At 37.7% G+C, this 22,225-nt stretch overlaps 1 protein-coding gene across 16 annotated transcripts in view; it reads left to right on the top strand.

The window, feature by feature from the left end:
- The window catches only part of MICAL2 (microtubule associated monooxygenase, calponin and LIM domain containing 2), a 240,788-nt gene that overhangs the window by 179,785 nt on the left and 38,778 nt on the right, over positions 1 to 22,225 (top strand). Inside the window, exon 32 of one of the 16 annotated variants that reach the window (XM_069554365.1) lies at positions 7,867 to 8,079. The exons of the other annotated variants lie outside the window; for them this stretch is intronic. Coding sequence (XP_069410466.1) covers positions 7,867 to 7,895 — 29 coding nt within the window. The 3' untranslated portion in view covers positions 7,896 to 8,079. Of the gene's footprint in view, positions 1 to 7,866; positions 8,080 to 22,225 lie in introns of those variants that run through there. 16 annotated transcript variants of the gene reach the window in all.

Raw genomic sequence — 22,225 nt, 5'->3', positions numbered from 1 at the left:
GCCATCTTTCACCTCATTTTGCTTCTCAAATTCTGACAAAAGTAGGAAAACTTGAGTTTGGAAAATTTGGAAAAAATCTGAAAAAAATTAAATTTGAAACTATGTTGTATAAAGTTTTGAAAGAGACAAAGTATCAACCATAATTCCTCCTCTTTCTCACTCATTGACCATATGAATATTTTTCACTGTTGTACATAAAATTTTATATCTTTTAAATCAACATTCAGCATAGATATTAAGTCAATTACCTTATAGTCTACACAAATGTGGTTTATTGGCTGTAGAATAGTCTACCTAGTGTATATGTTATTATTTAATGAACTATTTTCTTATTAACTTATGTATTGTATATGAATATATTTTTATTTTATATATGGTATTGAATGAACATTTTTATGGACATAGCTTTTTCTTTCCTTTTAATGATATTTTTAGGATAGTTTCCAAGAAATGGGATTGCTAGTTGAAAGTGTGAATTTTTAAAGATTCTTAACTGACACCGACAAATTATTTTTTAAAAGAGAATTACATGGGTAAAGACTTCATAGGTTCTCTCTGTATTATTTCTTACAACTATATGTTGTAAATTTTAGTTAAAACAAGGGAAAGGGACCAGTTTATATTTCACCATTAATGATGAGAGTACCTTTTCCACAACACCGTCACCTGCATTAAGTATCATATTTTTTCTGTTACTATTTTACTAGTCAAAAAAAGAAATTGGTGTCTCTTTTAAACTTGTGTTTTTTTATTACTAGCTTAAACACATTTATGTATATTTGGCTACCAGTAGAACCTTAGATATTTTTAAATATTTAAATCTGAGTATAATTTTTAAAATTACAAAATTAATTAATATATCAATAGATCAGAATAATTTAACAATAAAGAAATATTTTTAGAAAGTAACATATAATCTCTCACCCTACTCTCCTCCTTGCAGTGGGGGTACTTACCCTTAAGTAGCATAAACAACATGATTTCTTTTTTGTTATTGATATTTGTTTGATTGCTTTAAACAAACTGATTCTACCATCCCTATTGTTGAGAACTTTATTTTTTAAAACTTTAAAAAAATTTAACTTTTGTCTTGGAACTTCAGTTTTCAAGCAAAAGTTATTTTTCTTCTGGCACTTTAATCAAAAAGCTATGTAAGTCAGGGACTTGATTTTGATCTATTCTAAAACCAGACTAAGTAAAGAGTCTGTTGCCTAAAAAAAACCCAAAAGACTGTATTGATTAACAATAGGCTTTATTTTTAGCAAATTCAGGATAAACATGGACAGACTGGAATGTAACTATGCCCTTTTTATTACATCGTAAACTTCAATGCGTTGTGGATTTTTTGATAATACATTCACATGGCTCAAAATAAAAGGGTATAAAAGGCATAAAATGAACAGTCGTATCTTCTGTCTATGTCCCTAAGTCATCCAGGTCCTATCACTGATGACAGATACTGCTATCAGGTTCTTGGGCATTCTTCCAGACAGAATTTATGAATAAATGAGCAAATTTACATATCATATGCTTTCTTTTTCCAGAATTAATAGCATGCTACTGTATTGCACACACTGTTTTGGAACTTTTAATTTTATTTTGGAGGTCAATCGGTACTGGTACATAAAGAACTTTCTCCTTCATTTTATGATTGTGTGGTATTGCATTGTGTTGATGTGTTCAATACCATAACTGATGTAGCCAGTCCCCTATGGTGGAAAGTTTAAGCATTTCAAATCTTTTGCTATTACAAACAGTGCTATGATAATGAAGAACTTGAGCCATTTGACATATGTGTAATTTTAGACAAATTTCTAAAATGGAAATGCTAGAACAAAGCTCATATGAATTGCAAATTTTGATAGATATTGACAAATTGTCCTCCATCAAAACGGGGCTGGTTCACCCTTCCAGCAGCAGAGCATGAGAGTGCTATTTCTGCACTTGCACTAACCTGTGTGTTCAGTTCAGTTCAGTTGCTCAGTCGTGTCCGACTCTTTGCAACCCCATGAATCGCAGCACGCCAGGCCTCCCTGTCCATCACCAACTCCAGGAGTTCACTCAGACTCATGGCCATCGAGTCCGTGATGCCATCCAGCCATCTCATCCTCTGTCATCCCCTTCTCCTCCTGCACCCAATCCCTCCCAGCATCAGAGTCTTTTCCAAAGAGTCAACTCTTCGCATGAGGTGGCCAAAGTACTGGAGTTTCAGCTTTAGCATCATTCCTTCCAAAGAAATCCCAGGGCTGATCTTCAGAATGGACTGGTTGGATCTCCTTGCAGTCCAAGGGACTCTCAAGAGTCTTCACCACAGTTCAAAAGCATCAATTCTTCGGCACTCAGTTTTCTTCACAGTCCAACTCTCACATCCATACATGACCACTGGAAAAACCATAGCCTTGATTAGATGGACCTTAGTCGGCAAAGTAATGTCTCTGCTTTCGAATATACTATCTAGGTTGGTCATAACTTTTCTTCCAAGGAGTAAGCGTCTTTTAATTTCATGGCTGCAGTCACCATCTGCAGTGATTTTCGAGCCCCCAAAAATAAAGTCTGACACTGTTTCCCCATCTATTTCTCATGAAGTGATGGGATCGGATGCCATGATCTTCATTTTCTGAATATTGAGCTTGAAGCCAACTTTTTCACTCTCCTCTTTCACTTTCATCAAGAGGCTTTTTAGTTCCTCTTCACTAAAAAATCTTTACTAACCTCACTGGCAATAGATAGAGTGTCTTTTCATACAATAAAGAATCATTTGTATTTTCTGTGAATTGTTGTTTCTTTATCTTTTTTTTCTGTTGGGTTGTGGTATTTTTCTTGATATTATGTAGGGGCTTTATGAAAAGGGACATTTAGCTTTTTTCTTGTGATATAAATTACAAATGCTTTATCCAGCTTCTTGTTTGTGTTTAACTTTGTTTATGGTGATTTTTGTCACATGAAGTTTTAATTTTATATAGTAGTTGTAGCAATTTTCCATTTTGTCACTTTTGAACTTTATGTTTATAATGATTCAGAAAGAATTTTTTCCTAAGTTTATAGAAGAATCTTCTTACAGTTTCTTTTAGTCTTGTTTGTTTCAAATTTTTTACATTTATTTGTTCACATGAAGAAATTACCCTAGTATAAATATGAGCTATGAATCCAACCTTCTTTTTTTATTATATCTCTTTGGTTACCCTAACATAGTTTAGCAAATAACTCATCTTTTCCTCTCTTATGTGAGATAACATCTTTATCATATATCTGATTCCTGTACTTGGACTGATTTCCACAGCATCTATTACCTTCTCTTGAGTTGTCTGTTATATATCAGTACCACACTGTTTTAATTATTTTCCTTTATATATTTATACATTTTAAATTTTCTATATTTTACCATCTGGTAGGAAGAGAATTCTGTTACTGATCTTCTCATTCAAAACTTTCCTGGCTCTCCTTGCTTGTTTGATGTTCTATATGGACTTAGTGATAGCTTGTCTATGTACCTAAAATATCCTGAAGAGTGCTTTTATGGAATTAACTTTACAAACTAACTCAGAATCTAGTTACAACCTTATGATGTGAATTGTCTTTCCATTTGCTCATACCCTTTTTTATGACCCTCTGGAATATTCTAAACTTTACATCATATAGATCTTACATATTTATTATTATTTATTACTAGCTATGTTCATTTTCGTTGCTATTATAAATAAGGTAGTTTCCATTTTATCTTCCTACTAGTGAGTATATGAAAGTTATGATTTCTATATAGTAATTTTCCACTCACCCATTTTTACTGAATTCTCTTTGCTTAAAAATGCTTTCTAATGACTTCTTCTGGATCCTACCCAAATATACAATTATAACTCTATAGATGATAATTTTGCCTCTTTTATGTAATGTACCACTAACTTATGTTGTTTCCTCGTTTCTTTGGTTTCCACAATGTCCAGAACACTATTAAGGTAGTGATATGGTTTCCATATTCTTAACTTTAATGAGAATTCATCTCATTAAGTGTTTTCCCATTTAAGCATGGTGCTGGCTTCTGGATTGACACAGATATATTTATTCATATTGAGAAAATAGCCATCTAGTCCTATTTTTTTAAAGTATCTTAAATCATGAATAGATGTTCAGTTCAGCTCAGTCGCTCAGTCGTGTCCGACTCTTTGTGACCCCATGAATCGCAGCACGCCAGGCCTCCCTGTCCATCACCAACTCCCAGAGTTCACCCAAACTCATCTCCATCAAGTTGGTGGTGCCATCCAGCCATCTCATCTTCTGTCGTCCCCTTCTCCTCCTGCCCCCAATCCCTCCCAGCATCAGAGTCTTCTCCAATGAGTCAACTCTTTGCATGAGGTGGCCAAAGTACTAGAGTTTCAACTTTAGCATCATTCCTTCCAAAGAACACCCAGGACTGATCTCCTTTAGAATGGACTGGTTGGATCTCCTTGCAGTCCAAGGGAGTCTCAAGAGTCTCCTCCACAGTTCAAAAGCGTCAATTCTTCAGCGCTCAGCTTTCTTCACAGTCCAACTTTCACATCCGCACATCACCATTGGAAAAACCATAGCCTTGACTAGATGGACCTTTGTTCACAAATAATGTCTTTGCTTTTGAGTATGCTATCTAGGTTGGTCATAACTTTCCTTCCAAGGAGTAAGCGTCTTTTAATTTCATGACTGCAATCACCATCTGCAGTGATTTTGGAGCCCCCAAAAATAAAGTCAGCCACTGTTTCCACTGTTTCCCCATCTATTTCTCATGAAGTGATGGGACCAGATGCCATGATCTTAGTTTTCTGAATGTTGGGCTTTAAGTCAACTTTTTCACTCTCCTCTTTCACTTGCATCAAGAGGCTTTTTAGTTCCTGTTCACTTTCTGCCATAAGGGTGGTGTCATCTGCATATCTGAGGTTATTGATATTTCTCCTGGCAATCTTGATTCCAGCTTGTGCTTCTTTCAGCCCAGTGTTTCTCATGATGTACTCTGCATATAAGTTAAATAAGCAGGGTAACAATATAGTTGGACTTTATTAAATGTCAGCACATTTTGAGATGATTGCATAATTTTTTTCTCCATAGTTTAATTAGTATTATGAGTTATGTAATAGATTCACTGATATTGAGCCATCTTTGTATTGCTGAAATATGACCATTTGGTCATGATATTTATTATTTAATATATTTTTCTATTGTGTTTACTAATATTTTATTTAAGGTTTACATCATATCATAGTAAGAATAGCCTTTACTTTACTTATATCACATTTATGTGACTTCTTTATGTGCTGTTTAGAATAAGGTGGAGTAAGGAATTCCCTGGTGGTCCAGTGATTAAGAATCCACCTTCTAATGCAAGGTACATAGCAGGAAACTAAGATCCCACATGCTGCAGGGCAGTTAAGTCACAACTACTGAGCTCCTGAGCCACAATTAAGACCCGATGCAGTAAAAAATAGATAAATAAATATTTTTTTGAATTTGGGATAAATGTATTTTCCTGACTTATTCATCATGGAGACCTTCATTAATTTATATTCCTTAAAGAAATAATGTGAATTCCTTACCTTAGAACAGAATGGGAATGCAAAGGACGGAATTAGGTTAAGGCTGACCAGCTCTGAAATTAATACCTGTACCCATTGCTATTTCAATAGCCAGGACATGGAAGTAACCTATATGTCCATCAACAGATCAATGGATAAAGAAGACATGGCACATATTTAATGGAACATGACTCAGTCATAAAAAGAAATGAAATTGTGCCATTTGCAGAGATGTGGTCATGAAAACAGTCTTTATTGACCTAGAAGCTGACATAAAGAGTGAAGTAAGTCAGAGAAAAATAGATATCATATATTAACATATATATGTGGAATCTAGAAAAATGGTACAAATGAACTTATTTGCAAAGCAGAAATAGAGACACAGACATATAGAATAAACGTATAGACAATAAGGGGGGAATGGGGTACTGGGATGAATTGGGAGATTGGGATTGACCTATACACACTATGTATACACCCGATGTATACAGAGGGGTCTTCCCTGATGGTTCAAGCAGTAAGGAATCTGTCTGCAATGCAAGAGACCCAAGAAGACACGGATTCTATCCCTGGTTTGGAAAGATGCCCTGGAGGAAGAAATGACAGCCCACTCCAATATTCTTGCCTGGAAAATCCCACGGACTGAGGAGCCTAGTGAGCTACAGTCGATGGGATGGCAAAGAGTCAGTTGCGACTGAGCATGCACGCACAATGTTAAAATGAATGGCTAGTGAGAACTTACTGTGTAGCACAGGAAACTCTACTCACTGCTCTGTGGTGACCTAAATGGGAAGGAAATCCAAACAAGAGGCGATATATGTGTATGCATAGTTGATTCATGTTGCTGTACAGTAGAAACTAATACAACATTGTAAAGCAGCTATACTCCAATAAATTTTTTTTTTAAAGAGCATTGTGTTTCTGAGGTCTTCTTAAGTCAGTATCCTAAGAATGTAAAGATTTTACCTACTCTATCAAATTAGGTCCTTTTAGTTTCCTTGTATTTCCTTGCCCTTGCCCAGCCCACCATACACACACACACACACACACACACACACACACACACACACACACACATGTGCTCACAGCTCAGTTTACATTTAACTTGCTGCTGCACACTTCCATAAAGTGGAGAGAGAAACAGTATTCAAATGGAAAGTGAGAAACTTTCAAAACCTCAAATTTACGATCACTTGAATAAGAGTCAGCTGATATTTAATTTTTCTTATTTTTACAACATATTTTGCCAAGTAAACTAATGTAGACATAAACCTCTCAGTCTTTAAGTTACTTTGGGGCATAAACTAATTTCAAGCATTTTATGCCAGTGCCAGTTTCATACCAACAATTTTAATGCTAATTTTTGTTCCTATATGTAAATAAACAAAGCACCCTGAGAACCTATTTTAAAATTTTTGTGTAAAATATTTATTGCAGTATAAAATACACACACAAATATTAAGTGCAAAACTGATGAATTTTTGCAAAGAGCACAGTTGTGTAGTCACCTTGGAGATCAAGATGTAGAAGACTACCAGCATTCAGAAGCCTTCGTCATGTGTCTCCCCAAATACACGTGCCACCCAACAAAAGTACTTACCATCTGACTTCTGTCCTCTTAGGTTACTTTTGCAGTTTTTTCACTTGATAAAAGTTGCATTGTTCAGTCTTGAAGACAAAATTCTGAGAGGGCCCCATGCTGCCTGCCTCCTACATACTTGCCCTGTATAATCTCATCCTCTTGAGTTTGGTGAGATGTGGATATGATGGATCTCATTCTGCTGCTTAACTTATGGGATTTTGCAAATGTAATTATATTCCAGACCAATTGAGTTTGAGTTCATCAAAAGGGAGGTGAGTAGGCCTAACTTAATCAGGGCTTCCCTCATGGCTCAGTTGGTAAAGAATCTGCCTGCAATGCAGGAGACCCCACTTTGATTCTTGGGCTGGGAAGATCCGCTGGAGAATGGATAGGCTACCCACTCCAGTATTCTTGGGCTTCCCTTGTGGCTCAGCTGGTAAAGAATCCACCTGCAATGTAGGAGACCTGCCTGCAATGTGGGAGACCTGGGTTTGATCCCTGGGTTGGGAAGATCCCCTGGAGAAGGGAAAGGCTACCCACTCCAGTATTCTGGCCTGGAGAATTCCATGGACTGTATAGTCCATGGGGTTGCAAAGAGTCAGACACGACTGAGCGAATTTGACTCACATTTCACTCACTCAGCTGGGTGAGAACTGAACAAGGAGCTGGGCCCTTCTGAAAGGCCTTGAGGAACTAGAGCCAGCTGACAGCTAGCAAGAAATGGACTCTGTGTCCTACAACCACTAGGAACTGGACACTGCCCGCAACCTGAATGAACTGGAAGAGAACTCTTAACTGCAGAGGAGACCCCAGCCCAGTGGATACTTCAACGGCAGACTGTGAGACGCTGAGCCAAGGACCCAGTGAAGCCAGACCTGTACTTCTGACCTACACGGCTATGAGATAATCAGTGGGTGCTGTGGTGTCCACTGCTCCCACAGCAATGGAAGACTAATACAAGTATGTGCTCTTTGGGGCCTGGCTTCTTTCACTGAACATTATGGGCATAGCAGGGGGAGGTGGGGATCCTTGTCAATCTGCATGGCAGTGGTTCCCACTTTTCCACCCCTGCATTTTATCCTCTTGTATGAATATGCCACTCTTTATTGGTGCATTCTGATGCTGGACACTTAGGTCATTCCCAGTTGTGAAGAATGCTGCTTTCAGCATCCCTATACATATTGTTTCTGTTGGGTATTGTCAAAGATAAAACCAGATACTAGTTAGAATGGTAAGGACAGAGTTTAATTAGTAATTTGATGTTATAGCGAGGGAGAGAATTCAGTATAATTCAGCTTTGATTTTGCCAGAGGTGGCTGGGTGTGTGACAGAATGAGGAAGCAGGGAGAGGGATAAGTGGGGTCTCAGCAGAGACAGGGAAGTGAGAAATCCCACAGGGTTCCTTAGTGTAAATGCTTGTTACTCAGCTGGGTCTGTTAGCTGGCAGAGATTGAAGTTAGGATTCTGTCCTCCCCCAGAAACTAGAAGACAGGCTCTATCCTTCCTGATAACTGCATTTGAAAGGGCTGGCTTTCTGGTCCTCCTCAGTGGTAGGAGGTACATATACCTCTCAAAGGGACAGGAGAAAGACTGATAGTTGTAACCTCATTTTTTAGTAAAGACTATAAGAAAAGATGGTCAGGAGCCTATAGACAGATGTTGGCTAAAATGAACAATAAATTCATCAGTCTTGAGTTTTCCAGGCAAGGACTTTAAGAGGGACTGAGCTGTTAGAAACTTAAACTGTGTTTAAGACTTTCTCATACAGGAAGAAGTGGGTATGCTAAACTATTTGTGTTGAGAGTATAGTTACTACGGGCCAAGGTTGAGGTCTAGTTGAGAAGAGGGCTCAAGGGAGCTTGGCCTTGAAGAAAGAGAATCATTGTCAGTATGTACTAGTACCTGGGCGTGAATTGCTAGGTCCTGGGGTTAAGCATGATTGGTTTGCTTTAGCAGATACTGTCAAATGGTTTTCTAAAGTGATTGTACCAATATATATACCCTCCAGCAGAAAATGAGAACTCGCCTTCACCCATATCTTTGCCAATACTCTGTAGTCTCAGCTTTGTTTTGTTGATGTCACTATTTTTACGGGTGTGGGGTGGTATCTCATTATGATTTTAATTGGCATTTGCGTGATAATGGTGCTGTGTATTTCATATGCTTAGGTATTGACAGGTATTTTCTTGTATGAGGTGTCTATTCACGTCTTTTGTCCACACTTTCATTGTGTAGTCAGTCCCTTTCTTATTAGTTTGTAATCTGTGTAGACTCTCGATATAAACCCTTTGTCAGATATATATATATAAATATTTTTCATACATTATATAAAATATCTCCTCCCACCCTTTGACTCACTTTTTCACTCTCTAAAGATGTTTTTGATAAACAAAGGCATGTATTTTCATGAAGTCAAATTTAGCAGTATTTTCCCTTATTGCTGATTTTTGCTTCCTGTTTATGAAATCTTTCCCTTTTCTGGGGTCACAAAGATACTGTTGTATGTTACCTTCTGGAACTACACTGTCTAGTATGGTACTCACTCTTTCACACTTGAGATATAGCTAGTGTGAGTGAGTGAGGAGTTAAATTTGAATTTTATTGAATATTAATGGATTTAAATTTTGCAACTGAAGCAATATAAAATATCTTTCTGTTCGACTCAACTTTTTTCTTTTGATAGGATTACATTTCACTTTAACTATTAAAAATGTATTATCTAAATCAAGATGTACTGTAATTATAAAATATGTACCAGATCCTGAAGTCTTAGTATGAATGAAGTAATGTAAAAGATCTCAATATTTTTACATTGATTATACATTGAAATGATAACATTTTTGAAATTTGAGCTAAACATATGATTAAGACTAATTTCGTCTGTTTATTTGTGCATTTTTTGTTGTGGCTACTAGAAAATTTCAAAGGACTTACATGGCTCAAATTGGATTTCTATTGTCCAACATTGTTAGAGAAGCTTTATTATTTTATCTTTTATAAATGAATCTGTGACCAACATAGCATAGATTTTGATATATTCTGAGAAGTAGGGTGAGGGTTTATTTTTTTTCCATGTTGCTATCCAATTGATTCAGCAGCATTTATTAAAAAGGCCATCCTTTGCCCTCACCTCATTGTAATGACACTTGTCATAAATGAAGCAGGTTCATTTTTGAAACTTCTGTTCTCTTCCACTGGTTTCTCCATCCTCGCACCTGAATCACACTGTTTTCATTATGTGGTTTTATAATAAATCTTCATAGTCTGAAGTAAATTTTCCACTTTGTTCCTCTTCAAGATTGTTTGATATTCTTGGCCTTTTGCATTTCCATATGACTTACAGAAACAATTCATCAATTTCCACAAAAATATTTTCTGGGCATATGACTGGTATTGCATTGGCTCCAGGGATAAATTTGGAGAAAACTAACATCTTTGCAATATTAAGCCTTCAAATTCAGGGACATAATACATTCCTGAAGACTTCCGCAATTTCTGCCAGTGTTTTGTAGTTGTGGTAATCTTGTACAATTTTCATTACATATATGCCCAGTATTCAATATTTGTGTGTACAGTTATAAATGATACAGTTTTAAATTGATTAAGTTAGAGACATTTGATAGCTTTAGAATATTGTCTTCAAATCTAAGAACAATCTATAACCATCTATTTAGTCAGAGTTCTTAAAAATTCTGGATATAACTCCTTCATCAGATATGTGTTTGCAAATATTTTCTCCCAGCTAGTCAACTGTCTTTTCATTTTCACCATCATCCAAAAAAATAGAAGCTTTTCATTTGATGAAGACAAATTAATTTTTTTATAATTTGAGTTAGAGTTAAGAAATCTTTCTAAACCCAGAGTCACTAAGGCTCTCTCCTGTGTTTTCTCTCAGAAATTTTACAGTTTTTAGCTTTGGAGCTTAAGTCTACAATCCAATTCTAATTAATTTTGTATAGTATAAATAAAAGTCAAAGATTTTGACCATGGTCATCCAACTGTTACAGTCCCACTTATTAAAAAGACTGTTCTTTGCTCATTGTGTTACTGTAGCATCTTCATAGATAATCAGTTGACTCTAAATGTATGGGTTTACCACTGTACTTTCTACTCTATTTCATTAATCTGTATGTTTATCCTTACATTCTCTTGACTGCTATAGCTTTAGAGTAAGTCATGCAAACACATAGTGGGAGTCTTCCGATTTTGTTCTTAAATATTATTTTTGGTATTCTGGGTTTTCTGTGTTTCCAAAAAAGTTTAGCTTGTCAATTTCTACCAAATAAGCCTACTGGGATTTTGATTGAGGTTGTTTTTAATCTGTAAATAATTTATGGAAAATTGATACCTACTGAGTCTTTCAGTCCATGGAGATGGAATATCTCTCAACACTGAAGTTTTCTTGGGTTTCAGTGTGTACTTCCTGCACATATTTTGCTAAATGTATTCCTTAAGAACAGCTGAACAACAGTGTTCCTTGAGAGTTTCCTATTTTGTTGTTGCTGCTATTATAAGTGGGACGGCTTTCTTAATTGTTATTTTCAGTTGTTGTTCAGTCACTAAGTCATGTCTGACTCTGTGACCCCATGGATTGCAGCCCACCAGGTTCCTCTGTCCACCACTGTCTCCTGGAGTTTGCGCAAATTCATGTCCATTAAGTTGGTGGTGCTATCTAATCGTCTCATCCTCTGGCACCTACTTCTCTTTTTGCCTTCAATCTTTCTTGGCATCAGGGTATTTTCCAATGGATTGGCTCTTTGCATCAGGTCGCCAAAGTATTGGAGTTTCAGTTGCTAATATATAGAAACACACTTGACTTTTTATGTTGTGGTTGCTAAACTCTTTTATTATTCTAGTAGATTTTTTTTTGTGACATTTTCTACATACATAATCATGTTGTCTGAAAATAAAGACAATTTGACATCTTCCTTTCTAGTTTGTATACCCTTTATTTAATTTTATTGTACTGCCTGAGACCTCCTCAGTTCAGTTCAGTTCAGTCACTCAGTCGTGTCTGACTCTTTGCGACCCCATGACTCGCAGCACGCCAGGCCTCCCTGTCCATCACCAACTCCCGGAGTTCACTCAGACTCACGTCCATCGAGTCTGTGATGCCATCCAGCCATCTCACCCTCTGTTGTCCCCTTCTCCTCCTGCCCCTAATCCCTCCTAGCATCAGAGTTTTTTCCAATGAGTCAACTCTTCGCATGAGGTGGCCAAAGTATTAGTTTCAGCTTTAGCATCATTCCTTCCAAAGAAATTCCAGGGCTGATCTCCTTCAGAATGGACTGGTTGGATCTCCTTGCAGTCCAAGGGACTCTCAAGAGTCTTCTCCAACACCACAGTTCAAAAGCATCAATTCTTCGGTGCTCAGCTTTCTTCACAATCCAACTTTCACATCCACACATGACGACTGGAAAAACCATAGCCTTGACTAGATGGACCTTTGTTGGCAAAGTAATGTCTCTGCTTTTGAATATGCTATCTAGGTTGGTGTTAACTTTCCTTCCAAGGAGTAAGCGTCTTTTAATTTCATGACTGCAGTCACCATCTGCAGTGATTTTCAAGCCCCCCAAAATAAAGTCTGACAATGTTTCCACTGTTTCCCCATCTATTTCTCATGAAGTGATGGGACCAGATGCCATGATCTTTGTTTTCTGAATGTTGAACTTTAAGCCAACTTTTTCACTCTCCTCTTTCACTTTCATCAAGAGGCCTCTTCACTTTCTGCCATAAGGGTGGTGTCATCTGCATATCTGAGGTTATTGATATTTCTCCCAGCAATCTTGATTCCAGCTTGTGTTTCTTCCAGCCCAGCGTTTCTCATGATGTGCTCTGCATATAAGTTAAATAAACAGGGTGACAGTGTACAGCCTTGACCTACTCCTTTTCCTATTTGGAACCAGTCTGTTGTTCTTAAATAATGCTAAATAGAAGTGGAATGCTATTTACATCATTGTCTTTTAACCTAGTATCAGAAGGCTTGTATTTTACCACTAAATATATTATTTGCTATAGATTATATTTATTGATTTATGACATTATGTGTTTTATGTGTACAACATTATATTTTGACCCCTATATACACTACAGCATACTCACTACCAAAGTTTTAGTTTCCATCCATTACCATACAGTTGACCTGCTCTACTCATTTTTCCCTCCCCCTACCCTCTTCCCTCTGGTAATCATTATTCTGTTCTCTGTATTTACATGTTTTTAATGCGCTTTCGTTTGACTTGTTCAATTATTTTTGTATTCCCCACACCAGTTGCATTGTGTATTCCCCATATCATGTGCAATTGTCTTTCTCCCTCTCACTTGTTTCGCTTAGCATAAAATCATCAGGGTCCATCCATGCTGTTGCAAATGGCAAGATGTCATCCCTTTTCATGGATCCTATCATATGGGCTTCCCTGGTGGTTTGGCAGTAAAGAATCTGCCTTCAATGCAGGAGAAAGGGGTTTGATCTCTAGGTCAGGAAGGTCCCCTGGAGGAGGGCATGGCAACCCACTCCAGTATTCTTGCTTGGAGAATCCCATGGACAGAGGAGCCTGGTGGTCTAGTCCAGAGGGTAGCAAAGAGTCAGACACAACTGAAGCAACTTAGCAGGCAGGCTGAATTCTATCATATACCACATCTTTCTTTTCATTCGTTGATGGACACTTAGGTTGTTCTCATAACTTGACTATTGAAAATAATGCTATGATGAATATAGTATGGTGTATATATCTTTGGAAATTAGTATCTTGTGCTCTTTGGATAAATATCCAGAACTGGAAAGGTGGATCATATCTGTTTGTAATTTTTTGAAGAACCTCCATAATGTTTTCTGTTGTGGCTGTACCTATTTATATTCCCACCAACAGTGTATGGGTGTTCCTTCTGATAGATATATAAATAATCAGAATTTTCTATTTCTTCTTATGTTAGTTTTGTAAGCTATGTTTTCCATTAAGTCTGTCTATTTTATCTAAATTTTCAAGTTTATTGTCACAAAATGGTTTTTGGTTAGTAGCTCCCTTTAATACTCTGTAGAACTTTTTATCTTAAGTATTGGTAAGTGTGTTTTTTGCCTCTTTTTTCTTAATTATTCTTGAGAGAGGTTATCGACTTTATTCATCTTTTTAAGAAAAAGATTTTTGCTTTGTTAATATTTCTGCTTTGTTTTTATTGTCTTTCATAATCTGTTCTTATCTTGAGTATGCTCTTCCTTTTAGTTTCCTTAGGTTCATTTAGTGGCTCTTTTTCTAGTTTCTTGAAGTATTAATAGATCTTAGAGCATCAATTCTCAACTTTTCTCTTTTATGTAACACATACATTTAAAGCTACAGTCTAGTCATTTTATTGTACTGTATTTTTATCAGCCAATTCAAATTTATTTTACTTCTTTGATCTATAAGTTGTTACAAATTATTGCTTAGGTTCTAAACATTCTGAAATTTTTCTACTTATATGTATTTTAAAATTTATTTATTTTTAATTGGAAGATAATTGCTTTACCGTGTTATGTTGGTTTCTGCCATACATCAACATGAATCAGCCATAGGCATACAAACGTCCCCTCCCTCCTGAACCTCCCTCCTGCCTCCCACCCCACCCTACTTTCCATTTATATTTCTTATTCTCGTTTTCTAGCTTAACCTCACTGTCATCGGAAGATGTACTATGTATGACTTCAGTCCTTTGGAATTTGTGATACTTGCTTTATGGTTTGGCATATTACCAATTTAGTGAATTGCATATCCTCTGAAGAAATATTCTCTAGTTATTGTGGGGTTGTTCTATATCAGGCAGTTAGATCAAATATATTAGTGTTTGCTCAAATCTTCTGTACCCTTACAGTTTGTCAGTTGTACTTCTGACCAACTAGATATAAGCAGAGGTTCTTCCAGTTCCTTCCCTTGGGTTCAATAATTTGCTAATGTGGTGTAGAACTCAACAAACACTTACTTACACTTATTAGTTTATTATAAAGGTTACAAATGAACAGCCTGATGAAGAAATACATAGGGTGAAGTCTGGAAGGATTCCAAACACAGGAGCTTCTGTTCCCATGCAGCTAGGGTACGACACCCTCCCAGCACATGGATGTGTTCACCAATCTGGAAGCTCTCCAAAATCTGTATGTTAGGGATTTTTATGGTGGCTTCATCACATAGGTATAAACGATTATTAGCTCATCTTCCAGCCCCTCTCCCCTCTTGAGAGGATGGGTATTAGGGATAAAAGTTCCAAGCTTCTAATTATGGCTTAGTCTTTCTATTGACCAGCTCCTATTCCCAAGTCCACCAAAAGTCACCTCATTAGACAAAAGATACTCCTATCACCTAGGAAATTCTAAGGGTTTTAGGAGCTCTGTGTCAGGAATTGAGGTCAAAGATCAAATATTAGCAGAAACTGGGACAGAGATCAATACAGAAGGTCCTTGATTTATAATGGTTCAATTTACAATTTTATTTTATTTTTTTACTTTATTGTGGTGCAAAAAAGCATTCAGTTGAAGCCATTCTTCATTTTGAATTTTGATCTTTTCCCAGGCTAGAGATATGAGATGACATATTCTATAGAGAGCCGCAGCTCCCAATCAGCCAGGAGATCACAAGGGTAAATAACTGATACTCTTACACTCATCTGCACTCAATCATTTGGTTTCTCATTTCAGCATAGTATTCAATAAACTATATGAGATTTTCTACACATTGTTATAAAACAGGCTTTGTATTAGATGATTTTTTCCCGACTATAGGCAATGTAAGTGTTCTGAGCACATTATGGGTAGGCTAAGCTAAGCTATGACATTAGTAAGTGAGATGTATGGAATGAATTTTCAACTTAATAGTATTTTCAACTTAGGATGGGTTTGTTGGGATGTAACCCCATTGTAAGTTGAGGATTATCAATAGTTGTGTTTCTTGTTATTTCACACTGCTGCTGCTGCTGCTGTTAAGTCGCTTCAGTCGTGTCCAACTCTGTGCGACCCCATAAACGGCAGCCCACCAGGCTCTGCCATCCCTGGGATTCTCTAGGCAAGAACACTGGAGTGGGTTGCCATTTCCTTCTCCAATGCATGAAAGTGAACAGTGAAAGTGAAGTCGCTCAGTCGTGTCTGACTCTTTGCGATGCCATGGACTGCAGCCTACCAGGCTCCTCCATCCATGGGATTTTACAGGCAAGAGTACTGGAGTGGGGTGCCATTGCCTTCTCCTATTATTTCACACTAACATACATTAAATAGTCAATTGTATTTTTTTTTACCAGCAAAAATGTTTTATTTGACCATAAGAGAAATATTTTCTATTTGTAAAATCCTTTTTGTTACAATTATTTTTCTTTTCTTTTTTAGTTTTTTTTTTAATTTTTATTTTTACTTTATTTTTCTTAACAATACTGTATTGGTTTTGCCATACATTGATATGAATCCACCACGGGTGTACATGCATTCCTAAACATGAACCACCCCCCCCCCACCTCCCTCCCCATAACATCTCTCTGGGTCATCCCGTGCACCAGCCCCAAGCATGCTGTATCATGCATCAGACATTTTAAAGAAATTAAAAACCACAAAGAAAAGTTATTTTTTATTTACCATTCTGAAGTTCTTTATTCCATCTGGTATATTCCTTCTGCTACAGAATTTTCTAAAAGTATTTTATATACATGTCTGCTAACAACAAATTATTCTAACTTTTTTGTTTTCCTTAAAAAAAAGATCACCTTTATTCTTGCTTTAAGTTGAATGTGTTGTTTCACTGGACATAGAATTATAAATTGACAGATGATTTTGTTCTTTAAGCATTTTAATGATGCTCTATTGTCTTCTGGCATATTTCAGTTCTGACAAGATGCCCATGGATATTTTTATGTTTGTTTCCCTGTAGGAAATGTATTATTTTTCTCAGTCTCTGCTTTTAAGATTTTGTCTATATCTCTGGTCTTTGGCAATTTTATTATCATGAGGCTTTCTATGATTTTCTTTGTGTCTACCCTGCTTGTGGTTTTTTTGAGCTTATTGAAGCTATGGATTTACAATTTTCTTTAAATTTGCATGATTTTCAGCAATATTATGTCAACTACATTTTCTGTTCCTGCCTTTCTCCCTCTATCTCCTGGTTCTCCAATCACATGTATTTTAGACCATTTGATTTTGCATCACACATGACTGAGGTCTGTTCAGTTTTTTCAGTGTCTTTTTCTCGGTGCTTCAGTTTGGGTAGTTTTTTATTTATTGCTATTTTTTAATTTCACTGAATATTGTCTTCTGCAGTACTTAGTCTGCTGGCAGTATTTAGTCTGCTGGTAAACTGACCTGGTGAACATTTCATTTCAGATTTTATAATTTTCATCTTCATAGGGTCCATTTGATTCTTATAAAAATATTTTTCATTTCTGTCCTCATTCTGTTCATGCTTTCTTTTTAAATTCTTGAGCACATTAAAATAACTCTTTTTAGAATCTTAGTCTAGTTTCATGGGCTTCACTGGTGGCTCAAACGGTAAGGAATCTGCCTTCAATGTGGGAGACCTGGGTTCAATCCCTGGGTTGGGAAGATCCCTTGGAGAAGGGAAAGGCTACCCAATCCAGTATTCCTGCCTGGAGAATTCCAAGGACAGAGGAGCCTGGCAGACTCCTTCGGATTGCAGAGTCAGACACAACTGAGTGACTTTCACTAACTCACTCACTAGTTTCATCATTTTTGAGTCTTATTTTATTGATTGATTTTTCTCTTGATTATCAGACTCATTTTCCTGCTTTTTTTGTGTATCTAGCAACTATTTCTAATTTTCTTGAAGAGATCTCTAGTCTTTCCCATTCTATTATTTGCATTGATCACTTAGGAAAGATTTTTTTATCTCTCCTTGCTATTCTTTGGAACTTTGCATTCAAATGGGTATATCTTTCCTTATCTCCTTTGCCTTTCCATGTCTCTTCTTACCTGTAACGCCTCCTCAGACAACCATTTCGCCTTCTTGTATTTTGTTTTCTTGGGAATGGTCTTGATCCCTGCATCCTGTACAATGTCATGAACCTCCATCCATAGTTCTTCAGGCACTCTGTCTATCAGATCTAACCCCTTGTATATATTTCTTACTTCTACTGTATAATTGTAAGGGATTTGATTTAGGTCATACCTGAATAGTCTAGTGGTTTTCCCTACTTTCTTCAATTTAAGTCTGAATTTGGCAATAAGGAGTTCATCATCTGAGCCACAGTCAGCTCCCAGTCTTGTTTTTGCTGATTGTATAGACCTTCTCCATCTTTGGCTGCAAAGAATATAATCAACTTGATTTCAGTATTGACCATCTGGTGATGTCCATGCATAGATTCTTCTCTTGTGTGGTTGGAAGAGAGTGTTTGCTGTGACCAGTATGTTCTCTTGGCAAAACTCTGTTAGCCTTTGCCCTGCTTCATTCTGTACTCCAAGGCCAAATTTGCCTGTTACTCCAGGTATTTCTTGACATACAACTTCTGCATTCCAGTCCCCTATAATGAAAATGACATCTTTTGGGGGTGTTAGTTCTAGAAGGTCTTGTGAATCTTCATAGAACTGTTCAACTGCAGCTTCTTCAGCATTACTGGTCAGGGCATAGACTTGGATTACTGTGATATTGAATGGTTTGCCTTGGAAAAGAACAGAGATCATTCTGTCATTTTTGAGACTGCATCCAAGTGCTAGATAAAGGACAGAAATGGTATGGACCTAACAGAAGCAGAAGATATTAAGAAGAGGTGGCAAAAATACACAGAAGAACTGTACATAAAAGATCTTCATGACCCAGATAATCACAATGGTGTAATCACTCATCTAGAGCCAGACATCCTGGAATGTGAAGTCAAGTGGACCTTAGAAAGCATCACTACGAACAAAGCTAGTGGAGGTGATGGAATTCCAGTTGAGCTATTTCAAATCCTGAAAGATGATGCTGTGAAAGTGCTGCACTCAATATGCCAGCAAATTTGGAAAACTCAGCAGTGGCCACAGGACTGGAAAAGGTCAGTTTTCATTCCAATCTCAAAGAAAGGCAATGCCAAAGAGTGGCAAGGCCAAAGAATGCTCAAACTACCACACAATTGCACTCATCTCACACGCTAGTAAAGTAATGCTCAAAATTCTCCAAGCCAGGCTTCAGCAACGCGTGAACCGTGAACTTCCTGATGTTCAAGCTGGTTTTAGAAAAGGCAGAGGAACCAGAGATCAAATTGCCAACATCTGCTGGATCGTGGAAAAAGCAAGAGAACTCCAGAAAAACATCTATTTTTTGCTTTATTGAGTATGCCAAAGCCTTTGACTGTGTGGATCCCAATAAACTGTGGAAAATTCTGAAAGAGATGGGAATACCAGACCACCTGACCTGCCTCTTGAGAAACCTATATGCAGGTCAGGAAGCAACAGTTAGAACTGGACATGGAACAACCGACTGGTTTCAAATAGGAAAAGGAGTACGTCAAGGCTGTATATTGTCACCCTGCTTATTTAACTTATATGCAGAGTACATCATGAGAAATGCTGGACTGGAAGAAACACAGGCTGGAATCAAGATTGCTGGGAGAAATATCAATAACCTCGGATATGCAGATGACACCACCCTTATGGCAGAAAGTGAAGAGGAACTAAAAAGCCTCTTGATGAAAGTGAAAGAGGAGAGTGAAAAAGTTGGCTTAAAGCTCAACATTCAGGAAACAAAGATCATGGCATCTGGTCCCATCACTTCATGGGAAATAGATGGGGAAACAGTGGAAACAGTGTCAGACTTTATTTTGGGGGGCTTGAAAATCACTGCAGATGGTGACTGCAGCCATGAAATTAAAAGACGCTTACTCCTTGGAAGAAAAGTTATGACCAACCTAGATAGTATATTGAAAAGCAGAGACATTACTTTCCCAACAAAGGTCCGTCTAGTCAAGGCTATGGTTTTTCTGGTGGTCATGTATGGATGTGAGAGTTGGACTGTGAAGAAGGCTGAGAGCCGAAGAATTGATGCTTTTGAACTGTGGTGTTGGAGAAGACTCTTGAGAGTCCCTTGGACTGCAAGGAGATCCAACCAATCCATTCTGAAGGAGATCAGCCCTGGGATTTCTTTGGAAGGAATGATGCTAAAGCTGAAACTCCAGTACTTTGGCCACCTCATGTGAAGAGTTGACTCATTGGAAAAGACTCTGATGCTGGGAAAGATTGGGTGCAGGAGGAGAAGGGGATGACAGAGGATGAGATGGCTGGATGGCATCACAGACTCGATGGATGTGAGTCTAAGTGAACTCCGGGAGTTGGTGATGGACAGGGAGGCCTGGCGTGCTGCGATTCATGGGGTAGCAAAGAGTCGGACACGACTCAGTGACTGAACTGAACTGAACTGACTGAAACAGTCAGATATGACTGAGCAACTAAACAACAAAATAATTTTGTAAATATTACATTTTCGAGTGTCTTGATTTTGTTCCTTCATTTAAAGAATGTTATATAGGCATAAAGAATGTTTGGCAGGCAGTAAAGTAACTTGCAGATCAATTTGTTTCTTTCAAGGCTGGTTTTTAAACTTATTCTATTATGTCTGTAATTACCTTTATTCTAGAACTACTTTATCCCTGTTACTCAAGTGTGACTCTTCTGTGGTCTCCACTCTAACGCCCTCAATGTTTTCTCTACCCTAGTTGGGTAAAACTTGTAGCTTTCCCAGTCTTGTGAAAGCTGTAGAGATTATTTACACTATAACTTTGCAACAGTTCTCAGCCTAACCTTTTGCACTTTCTCTCTGTGCACCTATGATAGACTGTGATTGATGTCTATGCCTTTTTCTGAAGGCCTTTTTCTGCAAAGCTCCTTCCTCTCAAATACTCTTCCCCACCTATTCCAATTGTCTCAATCCAGTCAAACACTGACCTCTGTCTTCTCAAAGAATCTGCTGTGCTCTGTTTAGGTTCTTCCTACCTGCCCTGTGATCTGGAAAGTGTCTGTAGGCAGAAAACTAGTGATTGTGGGGCTTGCCTCATTTGCTGTGTTCCTGCCTTTATCACAGGTCTGCACTGCCTCTTGTCCAGTGTCTGGAAGCAAAGCAGCTGCTTCATATATTTCGTCCTGACTTCTAGTGCTTTGTGGTGGGAGATCAATTCCAGAATCAGTCACTCCGTTGTAGCCAGAGTAGAACAATGCTGCCAAGCTTTACAAGCTTGCAAGTGAAAACTAAACTAGAATGAATGGTTCTATGATGGAACAGAGTACAGGGGAAGAGATTCAGGGGTAACTATTTAACTTTATATAACTTTGCCAGAAGTTTAAGAAGTGCTTCAAATTTAGAAACATTTTCTTCTCAATTTCAAAATAAAATTCAATAGAAATATTTATTTTTGAGAATTAGGAAAATATTGAAATTTAGATACTGTGCTTCCTCCACAAAATAAAGATTAATCAGGCAGTTTTATAGGTGGCAAAAGTGGTAAAGAACCCACCTGCCGATTCAGGAGATGTAAGAAGCGTGGGTTTGATCCCTGGGTTGGGAGAGTCTCCTGGAGGAGGGCGTGGCTACTCATTCCAGTATTCTTGCCTGGAGAATCCCATGGATAGAGGGTCCAAAGCTATAGTCCATAGGGTCGCAAAGATTTAGACACGACTGAAGCGACTTATCCCAACACTAATATTGCAGTGGTGTTCATTGGGATCAATGGTGATGATGTAGCAATAGCTGCTGTTTCATTACCTGGGTGAGGCAGCTGATGGTGATGAAAACATTTATTTAAGCACCTGCAATGAACCAGGCAGGATTCCCAAGTGGCTCAGTGGTTAAGAATCATCTGCCAATGCAGGAGATGCAGGTTTGATCCCCAGGTTAGGAAAATCGCCTGGAGGAGGAAATGGCAACCCACTCCAGTATCCTTGACTGGACAATCCCCTGGACAGAGAAGCATGGAAGGCTATAGTCCATGGGGTCACAGATGTTGGACACGGCTGAGCATGCACGCATGCATCCAGTGAACCAGGGACTGTGTTAGACTCTTTATATTGATCTTTCTTCTTGCATAGCAGTTCTGCGAGTTAGAAATCACAATCCCCAGAAACGCAAGGGGTGAAGTTAGTTCCTCAAGCTTACAGAAGGGAATATTCTGTGCTTAA

This window comes from Ovis canadensis, chromosome 15 (assembly GCF_042477335.2).
Source record: "Ovis canadensis isolate MfBH-ARS-UI-01 breed Bighorn chromosome 15, ARS-UI_OviCan_v2, whole genome shotgun sequence".
Lineage (NCBI taxonomy): Eukaryota > Metazoa > Chordata > Mammalia > Artiodactyla > Bovidae > Ovis > Ovis canadensis.
This window is presented reverse-complemented; position numbering and strand designations above follow the sequence as displayed.